Here is a 17,808-nt window from a genome sequence, read left to right on the forward strand (position 1 = left end):
ACATGTCTAAAGCACAGGCCCCTTTTTGTTTTTTGTTTGTTTTTGCATGAAGCCAACAGATCCTGGGGAGGACGTCATCAAGGGAATGGTGATTGGAATCCTTTTGGTCGTTGAACATGTGAAGGAGCCCCTTCCAGTTTCCTACAACGATGTTGCTGTCGTCATTGAGGAAAAGATTTTGTGACGCTTTTGTGCACCTGCTGTACGTGCTGAACCTTGACTATCCAAAAGACTTGAAATACTTTTGAGGTGATTCAACGCCTGTTCATGGGAATTGTGTCCGAGATGTGCACTCCCAGGGTCCACTCTCTAAAGAATAAACTGTTCAGTTAGAGGGATGGTTTAGGAGGATGTTTCTGCATTTGGCCCTGAGGAAGAATTCTCATTTGTTTAAGAGGAGATGAAATGTATCACACCACCTTGTTTTCATGTTCTGACTTATTTCTGTTGCTCTGTTTGGAGGAACACTAATCCATGTGATGTTGCAGAGAAATTGTCAAGAGAGTGGAGATTTCAGTAATGTTTGAATGTTTTCATTTTCAACATTTTGAGCAAGTTCCTCAGAGATACATTTATTTTTTTGTTTTTTATGAATCTCTGTGCAATTTACTGCAGCAATTCTGAACATTCACATTATTGTTTTTCCCCAAAAGAAGGGTGCTCTTCTTTTTATGTATTATATTATTATTTATGTGTGTGGCAGTGTAATTTCAGTTTGTAATTTCAGATCTTTGTTGACATCTCGACATCCATTGACTATTATTTTGAAGCAAGGCTGGTTGAAGTGGGACTTGTTGGGGTTTTAATAAAGGTCCTTATTGAATTGTCTTTTCAGCTATTTTTTCATGTATTAATATTTAAGTTTGACTGGCTAATTCTCATATAGATTCTAGTAATTTCTGTAAACTCAAGTAACTTGGCAATAGAGCATGAGAAAAAAATAATGTTGCCCTAACTTGATAAAATAAGTTCAACCAACATCTTTTTTTTAGTTCTATTAAGTAATGTTTTCCAGTCCACATCCACAACAAAACGCAAGTTGTATCAATTATGTATTCCATGTTGAGCCAACTTGATTCACAGTTGTAGGAACTTGATAAAATAAATTCAACCAACATATCTTAAAGTTATTTCAAATAATATTTTTGAGTCCAACTTACTTGATACAGGAAGTTGAGTCAACAGACTGCATGTTGCATCAACTCATGTTTTGAAGTGAAATGGACTTGACACTATAAGTTGACTCAAATTAACTCAGTCAAAGCAACAAGATGACTTGACTGAGTTAAGCTGAGTCAACAAATCTTTTTTTACAGTGTAATGCGAAGGTTCAGTAAGGACAGTCTGTTCACACGCTCTCTGTCCCAGCTCCATTCTCTTCATCAATTCCTCTTTCCAACGTTGTCAAAATCCTTCTCAATTTCAATGTCACTTCTCTTGTTCAGTCGTCTGTTTGCCACCATTTCTCTGCATCTGTCGGTTCCATGTCCCTGTTCTTTAAATTCATTGCAATTCTGGCACTCTTTCTTTCGGACCACCTGTTGTGCTTCACTCCTCCTCCACATCTCCACGTCTCCATCATCCTGTCTGGTCAACTAGTGTCAAGCTAGTGTCTAGACTAGCACCTATGATCGACCTTCATCTGGGACTCTGCTCTATGATGTTGCTTCTCATCAAAGTACCTATTAAAATATTACTTACACAAACTTATGTTACTTCAATAACTTTATTTTTTTACCTCCAAACTAGTGAGTTTATATGTTACATAAACAGAACATGCATGAAATATGTGAAAAACGTTCTCAGTAATGTCCACTGGGATACCGCCAAGTTAAACAATTAATTCTTTCATATTTCGGAAATGTGACTAGATGATGACTAGATAGATAGATGGATAAATGGTAGCAGTGCTGTTGAACTCCATAAAAGTGTTACAAAGGAAGATGAAAGTCTTATTATCTACCGTTTTCTTTCTAGGATCTATATGTACACGTGTATGTATCCTGCTGTTAATTCTGTAACCATGTTAAAACAGAGACCTCTTTCCCATGACCTAAGACTGTTCCATGGTTATTGTGTCAATTTCTTATGAAACTGTTTTCTCTGCGGAGAGTATCACTCTCCCATACTTTCTGCAGAGATTCATTTTCTGTACTGTTACACAGTTCATGCTTCTTAAATATCTGTGGTTGCTCCATATCTGTTCTGACGTTCAATTCAGTATTTATTCATTAAGAGATATTTTCCTAAGTTCTGAAAGAGATTTTTACAAAACTAATTTGCAAGTTGAATAAAAATAGAAGTCTGACCAGGTGTATTATTAAAAATGTTGCATACGCCTTTGCTTTTATCCAGCTCCTCTCTGTGGTAATATTTTTAAATCCAAAATGCTGTCACACATCAGCTTTCAGTCCTCACAGCTGAAGCTTTTCAGAACCCTCACACGTGGGCTCATGTCATTGTGTGGTCTCATAAGACTAGTCATGTAAAGCCAGCGTCATGAGACTGCTGTTATATTTCAAAATAGAGAAAGACGTAAATTTCATTTTTTTTAATAATTCAATTCAAGTATTTAATGAATTAATATCAGATCTTTTAAATAGAGATGCACCGGATCCAGGTTCCGGATCCGGATCCGGCCGGATAATGGCGTTTTTATGGGGTCCGGTTACTGCCGGATACCTAGCGTGGCAACCGGATCCGGACCCGGAAGAACGTGATTACGCGGTTAATGTTTAGAGAAGCCATCCACTACATTGTGTTAGCAGTCCTCGTCGGAAATGGAAGCAGGGAGCCGAAAAAGTGCTGTGTGGCAGTACTTTAAACTGGTAGAGGGAGATTCAAGTCATGCGATATGCACGCTTTGCTGTCAAAGTTTGTCTCGAGGTAAAAACGTTAAAGTGTACTCAACATCTCCGCTGTTTTACTGCATTATAATGTACAAGCTGATGATCGGAGTAGGATCCGGATCCGGTTCCGGATCCGGCAGGATCTTAAGCAGTGGATCCGGTATCCGGCAGGATCCTAAAAATCAGGATCCGGTGCATCTCTACTTTTAAATGAAGACCGATTTGTCTCGGAAAAATGCTTTTTAAGCATAGAAAGACTGAGGAACTTTTTCAGTCCCTCCAAAGTTGTGTCCTGGTCATTGTGACAATGAGAATAAGCTTTGCTCTATCTAACACAGAGACACTGATGAGTTAAATGGCTCTGTCCTTATCCTGAAAGCAGGGTAGACTGGCTCAGTGAATGTGGTGTAGAAGGTGTGAAGGTGGATCAGTTTGTCAGAGGAGACATTGAAGAAGGACAGAGTGCCAGCACGCCAGTCCTGATACACTCCAACCTTCCCACTGTTGGAAGGAGTTTTATAGATGGAAGATGGTTTATTACTGTGTAGACCAGAGTATTCACCATCAGAGCACTTGAGGCTCCAGGACTGATCATTCATTCCAAGACAACAGTCATTACTTTCCCCTTTCCTTCTGATTCCTTTGTAAGTCACTGCTACATACACGTGTCCTTCCCACTCAACCTCCCAGTAACGGCGACCAGTCAGGCCATCAGTACACAGCAGCTGTTTCCAGTAGTCAAACCTCTCTGGATGATCAGGGTATGACTGCTTCTTTTTCCCTGCTGTCACTTTTCTGTTAAGATCTGACAGAACAAGGTTTCTGTGTGCTGTGTCTGGATCCAGTGTGAGTTCACAGGCATCTGATGGAAAGACAAAAGACAGAAGTAGTTTATTATTTGAACAATTTTAAACATTGGCAATGATTTACTAAATTTACTTTTATTTATATATGCCATTGTTTATAAGTTGTTCTAAATTTGATTCAAAACTAATTTTAAGTGTGCTACATGCATTGTGAAGTTATTATTTTTCCACCTAGTACCCGTAATGTTTGACTAAGAAAAAAAATCAAACAGTTTTATGGGGACTGCACCTAAAAGAGATATTGGGCATGTGTTTTTTTCAGGAGCACTAGAAGAGATGTATTATATTGAATGAAGACACACAAATGAAATATTGTAGTTAAAAGATTGATTGCTGTTTTGCATCAGGATGAGGTCCAGCGGCTTGCTAGTTTTGTGTGTTGGTGCAGTGCAGACCTATTCAAAGCTCAAATGACAATAATATGGATAGATCCTGCACCCATGGTATGAAGTCACATGATTAACAACTAATGGCTTAAACATACTGTCATTCAAACTTACATTTCTTCAGACCAGGTTTCATAAACTGTGATCCATCACCGGCAATGCTGGAACAAAAACAAAAAACAGCAATTAAGATCTAATAACAATGTTATAGGAGCCACATCTCTTTATTTGTCTGTCTTTCATGGGTTACGTCAGGTCTCCACAGGTGGCAGTATAGCGTTTTCTTTATAAGCACGGCGCAGGTAATCAAGAGTGGCATGGGGTGGAAGATCATGCGGTTTTTACCACTCACATGACTCACTCACCTCACCTTCGTTTGTTTTCCAGCAGCATCACATCGTCATGCTATCAGTTATTTTTTGCATCAGTATAATCATGTTTTGTTGTAACTTTTGATCATTAAATGGGAGCGTCACCCAAACGTGGACAAGCGTATGGAGACAGTCTCCCACACCCATGCACGAATGAGTACAGGAGGGCAGGATAGTCGCTATACATGTTAATCCGTAAAACAACATTGTGAACTACATTACATTTACATTAGAAATAGCAGTAACAGTAACAATAATAGTCTCTCTGGAATATCCGGAAGATATATTAAATCTTTGAAATATGTGGATATTTCAAATCTTGGGCAAACACAACTAAAGCTGTCTGCACAGATCATTGGAGTGTGTTATGAATGTATCTATTTTGTATTATATTTCTATTTGACATTTTTAATTAGTTGTCCAGTTCTGAATCTTTAACAATCTCAGACTACACCCCTGCCTGTTCATACCAGAGAGTGTCCAGTGTCCACTTTGGATCCTCCAGTCCAGCAGAAAGCAGCTTCACTCCAGAGTTTCCAGGATGATTGTATCTCAGGTCCAACTCTTTCAGATGAGAGGGGTTGGAACGCAGAGCTGAGGCCAACGTAGCACAGCCTTTCTTTGTGATTAGACAGCCTGACAACCTACAAACACACACACACACATAAAGAAAGAGAGCGAACAACAAGATGATTTGCAGCAAACAGCTAAGACTTGTGGATCTGCCAGTTACAACTTGGACAATATTTTGCCTACCTGGATGCTCTTTGTAGGCTATTCAATTGTCTGTTGACCACAGACATCTAAAAGGGTTAACCTGCCTCTGCCTGAGTTACACAGTCTGCATGTGATACCGGCATGTATCAGCCACTGATTGCTCACTAAATCTCCCAGTTCTAATTTTTAAGAGTCAGCCATATAAAGTCTTGACTACGCAAGCTAATGTATGAGAATTAATTTAAACTTAGCACTGAAACATAATTACTCAGTGCATACTGTGTCTGTCTTTGTTCAGTACAAATATTGTACATAAACTACTATATACTGTATCTTAGAAGCTGTATAATATCTGAGACTGTGAAAGTCCTAAGGAAAAAAAGTACTGTGGAACTGGTCATTTAATTTAATATGTTTTAATCTTCTAAGCAATGATTTGGATCATCTGGTGAAAGATTCTATGAGTTCTGACCTGAGAGCTTCCAGTGTGCAGTGAGGACTCTTCAGTCCTTCACAGAGCAGCTCTACTCCTGAATCCTGCAGGTCGTTGTTACTCAGGTCCAGCTCTCTGAGACTGCAGGACTCAGAGCTGAGAACTGAGGCCAGAGCTTTACAGCTTCTCTCTGACAGGTTGCAGCAACTCAAGCTAAAGAGTAAAAAAAGAATAAAAAGTAACTGTTTTTTTTCTTTTTACATTTTAATATACTCGTGCATAGAAGCAGCTATTTCCTTAACTTACACAGCTATAGTGGAGGCTTTGATCACTGGCAGCAGCCTCACCAGAGCCTCATCTGAAGCAGAGTATTTCTTCAAATCAAACTTCTCCAACCTCTCTTCAGAAGACAGTAAGATGAAGACCAGAGCTGACCACTGAGCAGGAGACAGTTTTTCTGTGGACAGTTTTCCTGATCTCAGGTATTGTTGGATCTCCTCCATTAGAGAAGTGTCCTTCAGCTCATTCAGACAATGTAACAAGTTGATGCTTTTCTCCGGACATGGAATCTCACTGATCTTCTTCTTGATGTACTGCGCTGTTTTCTGATGATCTGGTGAACTTCTTTGTGTCTGTGTCAAAAGGCCTTGTAGAAGAGTGTGATTGGTCGGAAGTGAAAGACCCAGGAGGAACCGGAGGAAGAGATTCAGGTGTCCATTTGGACTCTGTAAGGCCTTGTCCACTGCATTATGGTAGAGAATTAATGGATCTGGTGTGTCTCTAAACAACTTCCTCCACAGGGTGGTTGATGGTCCTCCTGACAGCAGACTGACACCAGTGTTGAAGAATGTCAGATGGACATGAAGAGCAGCCAGAAACTCCTGAACACTCAGATGTACAAAGCAGAACACCTTATCCTGGTATAGCCCTTTCTCCTCCTGAAAGATCTGTGTGAATACTCCTGAGTAGACTGAGGCAGCCCTGATATCAATGCCACACTCTGTCAGGTCTGATTCATAGAAGATCAGGTTGCCTTTCTGCAGCTGATCAAAAGCCAGTTTACCCAAAGACTCAATCATCTTCCTGCTCTCTGGACTCCAGTGTGGATCTGTCTCAGCTCCACCATCATACTTGACCTTCTTTATTTTGGTCTGAACCACCAGGTAGTGGATGTACAGCTCAGTCAGGGTCTTGGGCAGCTCTCTTCCCTCTCTGGTTGCCAACACTTTCTCCAGAACTGTAGCAGTGATCCAGCAGAAGACTGGGATGTGGCACATGATGTGGAGGCTTCGTGATGTCTTAATGTGGGAGACTATCCTGCTGGCCTCCTCCTCATCTCTGAATCTCTTCCTGAAGTACTCTTCCTTCTGTGGGTCAGTGAATCCCCTGACCTCTGTGATCAAGTCAACACACTCAGGAGGGATCTGACTGGCTGCTGCAGGTCGTGTTGTTATCCAGAGGCGAGCAGAGGGAAGTAGTTTTCCCCTGATGAGGTTTGTCAGCAGCACATCCACTGAGGTGGACTCTGTATCATCAGTCAGGATCTCATTGTTGTGGAAGTCCAGAGGAAGACGACACTCATCCAGACCGTCAAAGATGAACACAACCTGGAACTCTTCAAACTTGCAGATTCCTGCTTCTTTGGTTTTAGGACAGAAGTAATGAACAAGTTCCACCAAACTAAACTTTCTCTCCTTTAGCACATTCAGCTCTCTGAAAGAAAATGGAAATATGAACTGGATGTCCTGGTTGGCTTTGTCTTCAGCCCAGTCCAGAGTGAACTTCTGTGTTAAAACTGTTTTTCCAATGCCAGCCACTCCCTTTGTCATTATCGTTCTGATTGGTACGTCTCTTCCAGGTGAAGCTTTAAAGATATCTTGACATCTGATTGTTGTTTCTGGTCTGTCTGGTTTCCTAAACGCTTTTTCAATATGTCTGACTTCATGTTCACTGTTGACCTCTGCAGTCCTTCCCTCTGTGATGTAAAGCTCTGTGTAGATCTCATTCAGAAGCGTTGCATTTCCTGCTTTAGAAATCACCTCAAATACACACTGAAACCTCTTCTTCAGACTAGATTTGAATTTATGGTGACACACGAGCCCACGAGTTTCTACAAAGGAACATACAAATTGAATTAGATTACACCGGTTTCTGCAGGTGCCTAACTTCCATTAACCTTTACTAATATGGAGCAGAAAAATCATAATTGGCATTTTCAGAATTAATGATCTGAATGCATGACTTAAGGTAAACAAATACATGAATAATTCATAACTGTCTCTGACAAATGTTTTTTTGCCTCTTTGCCAGTTCGTTTGCCAACTGCTCCTTGTGAGAAGCATATCAGCCAGAAGTCAGCAATTTTTCATCTGTCTTATGGTTTCTGCTTTTGAGTCCTTATGTTGCCTTGATAGATTCTAATAACTGGCATATTCAGAGCAGACTTTAGATGTGTTTGTGCTGTACCTAGAATATTAAAAGTCTCTTACTGTTTTGCAGAGATTCAGCCAGCTCCTCCTGCTTCATTATCCTCATGAACTGCAGTGTAATCTCCAGAAAAGCCTCTTTAATACTTCTTTTCTTCGCTCCCTCTTCTCCATTAATCACCTCATTGTCCTGACCTTGGCTCTCAAAGCCTTCTGGGTAATCTGGACTCAGATACATCTGATACCTCTTCAGCTCATGCTCCATAAACGTGTTGATGTTCTGCTGGAGAACCTGTAATTAAATAATGCAGGGGTCCAGATTTAAAACTGCATCATTTTGAACAATAGCAATATGTGGTGCATTCTTGTCCTGCATTTGACATTTCCACTGAACGAGAAGTTAAGGATACACATACAATTGGTGAAAACAAGCGCAATATGAAGGCGAAGGAATGTACAAGGTATTTTGCTCTCCTACAAGTATTTTAGGAGACTTCGGTTTAACAAGCATGTATCCCCATACTGATGTGTACATTATTTCTTACTTCATCTTCTTCTCTGTATTGTTTTTTTTCCCCCTGATGAACATCAATCTCAGCTGTGTTTGTCTGAAACGATTATCTAAAGATAAAATAAGAACTAATTGAACTATGTGCTGCCAACTTGCCAACATGTCCACAGTCACAATGCCAATATGCAGGCTCAGAGTGTGTCCCAGTTACTGTCTGACATGAAACCTAAATACTGCACATACAGTGCTCTGTTTTCTGGTTCTATGTGCAAATACCAGAAACAATGCTTGAACACTGAAGATTCAAAAGAAGCTAGAAGATAGTTTTAAAAAACTAGGCTTGAAACCCACTGTGATGATACAAAATTTTGGATTCTGACTTTACTCTGTTATTCTGCCACAAATTTCCATTTTGGACTTATATTGCAGTTTGTACTTACTGTTTTACTTTGAAAGGATCTATTGATATACATATAGAGGTTACATATAGATATAGAGAAACAGAGGACGGTCATTCTGATGATGCGTGTGAAATGCATCATGGGATACCTGGCTGTACATGGGTGCAGATCCTGGGGTGGTGTGGGGGGACATGTCCCCCCCAATTTCTGAAAAACATGAATCCAATTTTTTGGATTCCTGGTTACATCCTGGTGGACTTTACTTTTGTTGGACTGAGTTTTGGTAGATTACCTTTTGTTTGGATACCCTGCCTGGCTGTTTTAGCTACTCTGTGATCTTATACAGCAGGGATGGGCAACTTAAATGATGGAGGGGGCCACAATTTTTCATCGACACTACTTGAGGGCCACATAGGACCGCGCACTTAACCAGATATGATAAAACTGCCATTTTAAATATGTTTGTGTGTGTATAATTAGATTATATTTATATATATATTTATAATTATATATGTGTGTGTGTGTTTATTTAAGCAAAAAATAACCACTTACTGGGATTTTTTTTAATTTTTTTTTATTAATTTGTGCATTTTTACACTAAGAAAGAGTTCAACATTTTCCCTGTATACCCACTCTACCTCACCACTATCAGTAGTGGGCTTTGGTAAAATGCCGCCTTTGTTTGCGTACTTTTGATTTAAGGTCCGCTACGATATCAGCCCTTGCAGCTTCAGTATACTTCTCGTATTTAGCTTTGTGCAGCGTGTTGTAGCGGCGACTTAGATTGGAATCCTTCATGGCAAATAACGTCTCTAAGTAGACTAGTTTGCTTTTACATTCTGTAAACAGATAACCTTCTTTCATCTGAAAGACCCGATTTTCTCAATCAAGTTTTCTCTCTCCTCCGCTCTTAGCCACGGCTCAACGTCTCTTCTTCACTGGTAAAGAAGACCCGGTGGAAGTGTGTGCGAGGCAGCCCGCGGGCCGTTGCCCATCCCTGTTATACAGTTACTAACCTTAAATATGGAGTCAAGTTCTGTTTGATGACCAGTGGAAACCTCTGATGACTCCTGGGGAAAGCTGTGGGGAACATAATATTCATTAGTGATGATGAATGGATTGCTTTTAATGTGAAGAAGTGTAGTGAGAACTGGGCCTTGAGGTGGAACATCTACCAAGTACTTTTGAGACATAAGAAAGAAATGAACAGAAACCTAATTATGAATGATTAAAAACTGTGATCGATCAGTGAACACGTAGTCAAAGCATACCTGTGATTATGACAAGACTAAACAGAAAGTAATGTTAGTGTTGTCGTTCTATTCCATAAAGACTTTGTTGGCCTACCATGAAACTGAATCTTACCCTTTGAAATCAATAGGATGACCCCTGGATTTATCGCTCTTTATGGATACGCCACTTGGTAAAGGAGAGTTTTCTTTTTCCTGTTTAGTCCTAAAAGAAATGGAGCATTGACAAAAGTCAGATGGAGGATGCAGAACTGATTACAAAAACATAAAGCAGACCAGGTTTGTGCAAGAATAAATTATGTTGATTTACATTAAAAATGAATCTTACCCTTTGAAATCAGTAGGATGACCCCTAGATTTATCGCTCTTTATGGGTATGCCGCTTGGTAAAGGAAAGTTTTCTTTTTCTTGTTCAGTCCTGAAAGAAATGCAGCATTGACAAAAGTCAGATGGAGGACGCAGAACTGATTACAGAAACATGAAGCAGACCAGGTTTGTGCAATCAAAAATTGTGTTGATTTACATTAAAAATTAATCTTACCCCTTGAAATCAATGGGATGACCCCTAGATTTATTGCTCTTTATGGATATGCCGCTTGGTAAAGGAAAGTTTTCTTTTTCTTGTTCAGTCCTGAAAGAAATGCAGCATTGACAAAAGTCAGATGGAGGACGCAGAACTGATTACAGAAACATGAAGCAGACCAGTTTTGTGCAAACAAAAATTGTGTTGATTTACATTAAAAAGTAGTCTTACCCTTTGAAATCAATAGGATGACCCCTGGATTTATCACTCTTTATGGACACACCACTTGGTGATGGAGAGTCCACTTTTTTGTCCTTGTTCCTGTCAGGACCATGTAGTGTTTGTAATTTTTTTTAGTTCAGTTTTCTGTCCTTTTTGTCACTTCCTGTTTTATTTTGTAGTGAGTCTTCTGAACTCTGTCTTCCTGTTTAGTTTTGTCTGTGATTGCTTTCCCCGCCCTCATGTGTTTCACCTGTGTCTCATTGTCTCCCTCTACCTCGTGTATTTAAGCTGTATTCCCCACTCCTTCTGTGTCAGATTGTCTTGTAGGTTTACCTGAGGCGTTCAAGACAGTTTCTTCGATGTGATTACTGTGACTTTAGCCTATCATTATTACCTGAGTTTTTTGCCTGCCGGATCACTGTACCTTAGCCTGTATCCAGACTTCCTGGTTTTGACCTTGCTTCTGAATAAAACGACCTCTGAGCTTGCCTGATCCCTGACTCCTCCATTGTGTCCACCTGATCTCTATCTGATAGTTACTTATAGAAAAAGAGCTGTCAAATGTCAGGCGTACATTTGTGGTACTCAAACATATAATAAACTAAATTACGCTGGGTTCCAAATTATTATATCGTATTATATCGCAATATGGATTTTAACAAAATTACCAATGATGACTATGGCATTTTTTGCAAAATAACTCAAAATGCAGTGTTCCAAATTATTATGCAAACCAGAGTTTTTTTCTCCTTTTATGCCCATAGCAGCCAAGGACTCAATGGTATTTTTTGCAGCATGGGATGCATGTATTGCATGAAAATGAATGGCAGCAAAAGGTCAGTCAGGAACTCCACATATTTTGCAGAGGTCTTGCTGGGACATGGTGGCCATCCACCACCCATCCAGACTCTTTTAGTCTCCTAAATAGCCTTCATGTATTTCTGAGCCCACTGCAATTGTTTCTCCTTTTGGGCATTGGTTATGTGCGGACGAAATACAGCTTTATGCACATCAGCAAGCCAGCGGCTGCAAATACCTGTTTGCTACTCATAAGTGGCTTTTTCACAGCTGCTCTCTTAATAAAATGAATTTGCTTAACTTTCTGTAGATTCTAAATTGGCCGTAGGTGTGCATGTGAGTGTGAATGGTTGTCTGTCTCCCTGTGTTAGCCCTGTGATGGACTGGAGACCTGTCCAGGGTGTACCCTGCCTCTAGCCCGATGACAGCTTCCCCCCGCAACCCTTCACAGGACAAGTGGTTGTAAAAGATGAAGATGACGATGAAACTTTCCTTAATACACACTCTCTCTTCACTTCTCATTTAATATCCAGTGTTTTCATACATTTAGCAATATACTGCACACTTATCATCTGCAGAAGGATCTTACATGAAACCTGTGACTTGCTTGATAATGTGGAACAAGTAAGCAGTCTCCATCTAATTAGACTGACCTGTAAAACTAGTAATCAGATCTGTCTGAGCTAGGTTTAACAGACAGGAGAAGCAGCACAATTGAAAACTTTCACTGAAAATTTAAAATCAAACGTTTGTTTAATTGAAATCGTATTTGTATAATCATTTGGAACATAGTGTAGAAAAAACCTACTCACATTGTTCAATTCAATTTAATTCAATAACAATATTAATTGTCTCAAGAGGCTTTACGAAACCCCCAGAGCAAGCCTGAAGGCGACAGTGGCAAGGGAAGACTCCCTTTTAATAGGAAGAAACCTTGAGCAGAACCCAGCTCATATGGAGGGACACATCGGCCTAAGGCCAGCCATTGTCATTATATTACCATTGTCCAAAATTCAAATCCAAAGTATCACCTTATGTATTCCGCGTTGACTTTTTATACTCTTCCCAGTACAAAGGGGCCCTGCCATGCAATGCCTTCTAAATTCATTAAATCTCTGTACAAGCAATCCAAACATACTAAGGGGATAGCAATATGTTGTTTTTGTCTATCCATACCAGGGGTCGCGTTAACCAAATATTTTCCGTCATTGACCGTTTTTTTAAAACGGTGACGGAAAAATCTGAAGGCCATCTGTCATTTTGACAGATTGCAATTCACACCCCAGACCACTTGGCGGCGAGTGAGCATATTAACTGGCTCTTGTCTGTCTTGATTAGTACTGTAAGAGTCAGTTAAGTTTCGTTTCTCTGCAGGCCGAATGAGTGGCTGCTGACTATCGGTTAAGCAGGGATCCACGAGCAGCTGCGTATTGTGCGTAAGCAGTAGCGGTTTTAGGCATGGGGCGGCATTTTTTCTTGACACAAAGGGGGCGGCACGAGCACTTGGGAAAAAAAATACATATAAATCTGCACCGCTACATGGTTTTCTGTTATCTGTCATAGGTGCCGTGCACAGAAGCTGTGTGTGAGAAAGTAGAGGTGGGCGGATCGATCCAAATATCGATAATATCGATACCAACGTTGGTATCGAGATTGATCGATACCAATGTAATGAGATCGATACTTAAGTTTCAGTTTCTCTTGTTTCATTAAAGAAGCGACCTGATTCTGCTTGTCCAGATGCCGCTGCTGTCACAGAGCAGATCAGGCTCATTTTGCTCCTCCTCCCCCTCGCGTGTGTTTGTTGTACCATCACGTGACTCCGCGGCGCCAGGTGATCGAACAAGCCCACCGCTACCAGCCAGGCCCGGCCAGCAGCAACGCATTACACACAACGAGAGAAAGAGTAGGGCTGTTTGGTTATATTTTCGGGCCGAAAATGAAACGACAGCAAGTTGTGCTGTTTGTAAAAAGGTGGTAAGATACAGTGGTAACACAACAAACTTGTAAAAGCATATAGAAATTTTTAAAATCCCCGCCCACTTGGCCCCTACAGATGCTGATAAGAAGAAAAAAAGTGCACTAAAGGGGAGAAATGTTGTCTTATTTTTGTATTGTATTGTACTTGCTAAACACGTCCTTACATTATTTACAATATTTGTTGTGGAGTGATAATTTTCTACACTTTGTTTATTTAAGAAAAAAAAATCCAGAAAGAAGTTCAATGACGGGAGAGATTTAGTTTTTATTGTAGTTTCTGAACACTCTGCCTGAAAAATAATTTTTTATTTGTCCTCAAGTGATCATTTTGTGTTGTTTCTGAACAAAAACTTTTATTGTGATAAAGTATTTTCTATTTAATTATAAACCAAATTCTGTACTGGACTTTAACTGATTAATTATCCAAAAGGCAAATCACGAAAACACTTAAAATGTCATGAGAATTAATTCAGATTTAGATTGATTCAGATTGATGGTGCATCCACCTTAATTTTTAAAAAGTATCGATATCAGTATCGGTATCGGCGATACTGGCCCAGTATTTACTTGGTATCGGATCGATACCAAATCTAGCGGTATCGCACACCTCTATGAGAAAGAGAAAGGGAAAGAGAAAGGGAAAGGGAAGGGGGGGGGGGGGGGGGGCTCACCTCTGGGTCTCTCCCAAATTAAACGGACGGTGGGGAATCCACTGTATAAAAGGGCTACAGTCAGTCACACCTTGACTTTCTTCCATATAACGCATATTTCATTCATAATATTATGAATTATTATCCTGCACGTTTTTGTTTTTAGGAATTTTGTGAAATGGCCAAATAAAAATAGGTAATACAAAACGATTATGTGGTCACCAAGGTGAATTGGTTTAGTCTTGACTTCTGGTCGTGAGTGACAGCTTTGGGGGATGGAAATCTGTTGATTGTCGAGTGTCAAATAAACGCAGAGATGGACAGAAAAAGGTCAAAGCCATCAGGTGCCCAGTTTAGGAAAAAAAGAAAAGAAGAAGAGGAGAAACGAGCAAAAGATAAAGGTATGCTATGTTCCCTCTGTATGATTACAGTCCACGTCATAAATGAAGGGCTAATGTTAATTGGTGGTATAAGTTTGTTAGCCTTTTTGCTATGATCGTCTTAACATACACCAGATCTAATTTCACCGTAAGATTGTGCTTTGCAACAAAACTGTTACAAGTTCAGTTATTTTTTATTTCCACGTTGGGTCCTAATTAGCCAACGGAATTTTCATATCTGTAGGTAGTTTCAAAGATGAACATTTACCATTTGCTACAACTCTATTTTGTGTCAAACATAGTTTAACCAGTCATAACTAAAAGTGTGCCAAGCGTAGAATTCGAGGCAGTAACCAAGGAGCTAATTGTTCCTCCCTGAAAGATTAATTTATTATAGCGTCTAATGACAGACATTTAGCGTGTAAGGGCATGTTTATTTAAATTTGCGTTTTGTATAAGAGTTATATTGTAGTCTACGGTCTTTTGATGTCAGTTTCAACTGCAATTTCAGGGGCACTTCTAAAATATTTTGGAGCATCCTCTGCCACTGGTCAGGGTGAACCACCCACCTCCCCTGCTAGACAAGACCTGCCATCTACCTACCAATGTTGGAGGTGGAGATTGTTCACCTTAAAAAGGTGGAGTGGGTATCGCCCGGGGAGTATTCAATGCAGAACCACCACTGTGCGTAAGTGAGTGAGTGTCTGAGTGCCTTAGTTGTATAGTGGTCAAGTCGGCTAGTAAGTTTTGATTCTCTGTCGAGTGAGATGTAAGATGTTTGAATGGTGCAGTTTATTGATTATATATCAATCAAACGTGGTAGGACTCAACCGAGCCGGTTAAACAAACTCTAGATTCATGATTCTTGAGTCGTCTCTGATGGCCGGCCAAAGATTTGGCTCATATAACCGCGGTTATATGAGCCAAATCTTTTTTTCCACCGCTACTGAATATTAATTGAAAATGAATGAAAATTAAATGCTATTGAATGTCATTATTATCATTTAAAAATAAATAAATAAATAAAGTGACGGGTAAAAATGGATTATGACGGGATTTTTATGACCCTGTCAGTCAAAATGACGGACAACGAAAAAGTCTAGCGCAACCTCTGATCCATACATATGTCTATCACACACCCATCAACAATAGTCTTGACTCATTCCCAGTTTGTGCTCAGGTACGTGCACTCAATGATCCTGGCAATTCCTGATGTGTCCCCAGAACACATCCAGAAAGGCATGATTCCATAGCTAACTTACCTTTAATGAGATATTAACTGTAAATAAAAAAGTTGTTGTTTTTGTACGCACGCTCCACTTTCTTGCTTTTTTGTTTCGTTTTTTCAGTTCCCAAGGTTTAGCCACAGTCCTGATCTGACATAGACATGATGAATCATAAGCTTACCTTTTTGGTTTAGTCTCTTCTCCAGAGGTGCTGTCATGTGAGGATGGGACACTTTCATCTTTCTTCTCAGGCTCACTCATGGTAGCTTTTATACCTTTATAAAAACAGACCAAACATTACCTGAACTAATTAATTACAACTTGGCTGGTGTCATGTAACATCATCAGTTTGTATCATAAGATTCCACATGTATTCTTTAGTCAGATGTATGTATCTATGACAGATGTATGTTTATCTTGCTGTTCTCTTGTCTCTCTTTTCTGTCTGTACCCGGCTGGCCTTAGGCAGATGGGTCCCTCCATATGAGCTGGGTTCTGCTCAAGGTTTCTTCCCGTTAAAAGGGAGTTTTTCCTTGCCACCGTCGCCTTCAGGCTTGCTCTGGGGGTTTCAGGCCGAGTTTTGTAAAGCGTCTTGAGACAATTTGTATTGTCATTGACGCTATATAAATAAAATTGAATTGAATTGAATTGTACGACATTCCTAATTCATTATTTCATTTACAATTGCTTGATCTGATCAATGTTTTTCCTCTGAAGAAGTCACCAAAGTGATAAATTGCAGCTTTTATTTCTGAGACACCAGGATCCTCCTAGTGGCGCTGTGTGGCTTCTTCCGGCACTCGGTGTGTTTATGGGTGAGGCGCAGTAGGCGCTTCCGTGATCCTTTGTGACTATTTGTGCCAATCGTGTTGTATTGAAATTAAATTAAACAACACTGACGTGACATTTAAGCAGCAACAGGATGCAGACAGATAAGGACAGGATATGACTCGGTTGTATTTAAATAGTCTCCATCCTGTTACTGCTCAAATGTCCACTTCGTTGTTTTTATTTTACTTATACATATACGTTAAATAAAAATTAAAAAAAATCATGTTGATCAGCCTTGTCCCTGCCCTGCTTGCGCCAGCGAGTGTCAACTGCCGAGAAACATAATTCAGAATCACATACTGATGACGTGGATCAGGAAGTGCGATCCAGAAAAGTACTGAACAAAATTGGTGCATTATGAATTATGTGAAATGTTAAAGCTAGTTGTGTTGAATCATTAACAAATAACTATGCTGATTAAATGTTTTGTGTTCACAATATTAATCTACATCCCTGTCACTATACTGGAGAGCAAATACTTCCTTAATGCAGTAACACCACCTGATCCTGATTATTATTGTTCCACTTTTGTCAGTGAAAAGTACAGTTAAAAACAAATAGAGAGCCTTGTATATTTATTTTCGCTTTCAACACTACTTCGCAAAACCTGTTTTACTTGTAAGCAATTTCCCTTGTGGACCATTGGCGTTAAGTCAATCTAAGTCTAAATTAATATTAGCAGTTACTAGGTCTTTTTAAACGGTAATATCAGTAAGAATGTAAATGTCTGTCCAATTTGAGACTACATTCGCATTTAATACAGCTTAAAGAAGTGAAACTGATTTAGAGAATAGCCCACAACGACCAAAGCAACAAATGCGCCTGTGTTGAGAGATTTGGAGGTTTTATATTTATAACATGAAGCTCCACAGATTTTAAATACACACTATTCAAAATTTAGTCTAGAAAGACTGAAGCGAGAAGGTATTAATGAAAAACGAGAACGTGAAATCGTTCTTACCTCGTGCATACAAATGGACAAAATTGA

At 39.7% G+C, this 17,808-nt stretch overlaps 1 protein-coding gene across 2 annotated transcripts; it reads right to left on the bottom strand.

Moving 5' to 3' along the window:
- Positions 1-1,721: 1,721 nt before the first annotated feature.
- On the bottom strand, positions 1,722-17,798 carry LOC311496319 (protein NLRC3-like). Of its 2 annotated transcripts, XM_084556132.1 has the most exons (13): positions 17,782-17,794; positions 16,171-16,264; positions 10,965-11,054; positions 10,752-10,841; positions 10,539-10,628; positions 10,326-10,415; positions 9,977-10,040; positions 8,112-8,340; positions 5,929-7,732; positions 5,662-5,835; positions 4,943-5,116; positions 4,216-4,262; positions 1,722-3,711 (listed from the first exon to the last, which is right to left on the bottom strand). In XM_084556132.1, exons 2-13 carry the CDS (start codon positions 16,248-16,250, stop codon positions 3,179-3,181), a joined length of 3,465 nt encoding a protein of 1,154 aa, XP_084412258.1. In that variant the 5' UTR covers positions 16,251-16,264; positions 17,782-17,794; the 3' UTR covers positions 1,722-3,178. The 2 variants fall into 2 exon arrangements, with proteins under 2 accessions (XP_084412258.1, XP_084412259.1); XM_084556133.1 differs by lacking the exon at positions 10,965-11,054 and having other exon boundaries at positions 17,782-17,798.
- Positions 17,799-17,808: the final 10 nt, after the last annotated feature.

This window comes from Chelon labrosus, assembly GCF_963514085.1.
Source record: "Chelon labrosus genome assembly, chromosome: 12".
NCBI classification, from domain to species: domain Eukaryota; kingdom Metazoa; phylum Chordata; class Actinopteri; order Mugiliformes; family Mugilidae; genus Chelon; species Chelon labrosus.

Excerpts from the sequence above, each read along its gene's own strand:
- LOC311496319 (XM_084556132.1), bottom strand. The coding sequence starts at position 16,250 with ATGAGTGAGCCTGAGAAGAAAGATGAAAGTGTCCCATCCTCACATGAC. Across the intron at positions 10,629-10,751 it reads CATCCCATTGATTTCAAGGG|GACTGAACAAGAAAAAGAAA; the intron begins GTAAGATTAATT and ends CATTTCTTTCAG. Across the intron at positions 5,117-5,661 it reads TGCACACTGGAAGCTCTCAG|GTTGTCAGGCTGTCTAATCA; the intron begins GTCAGAACTCAT and ends GTGTGTTTGTAG.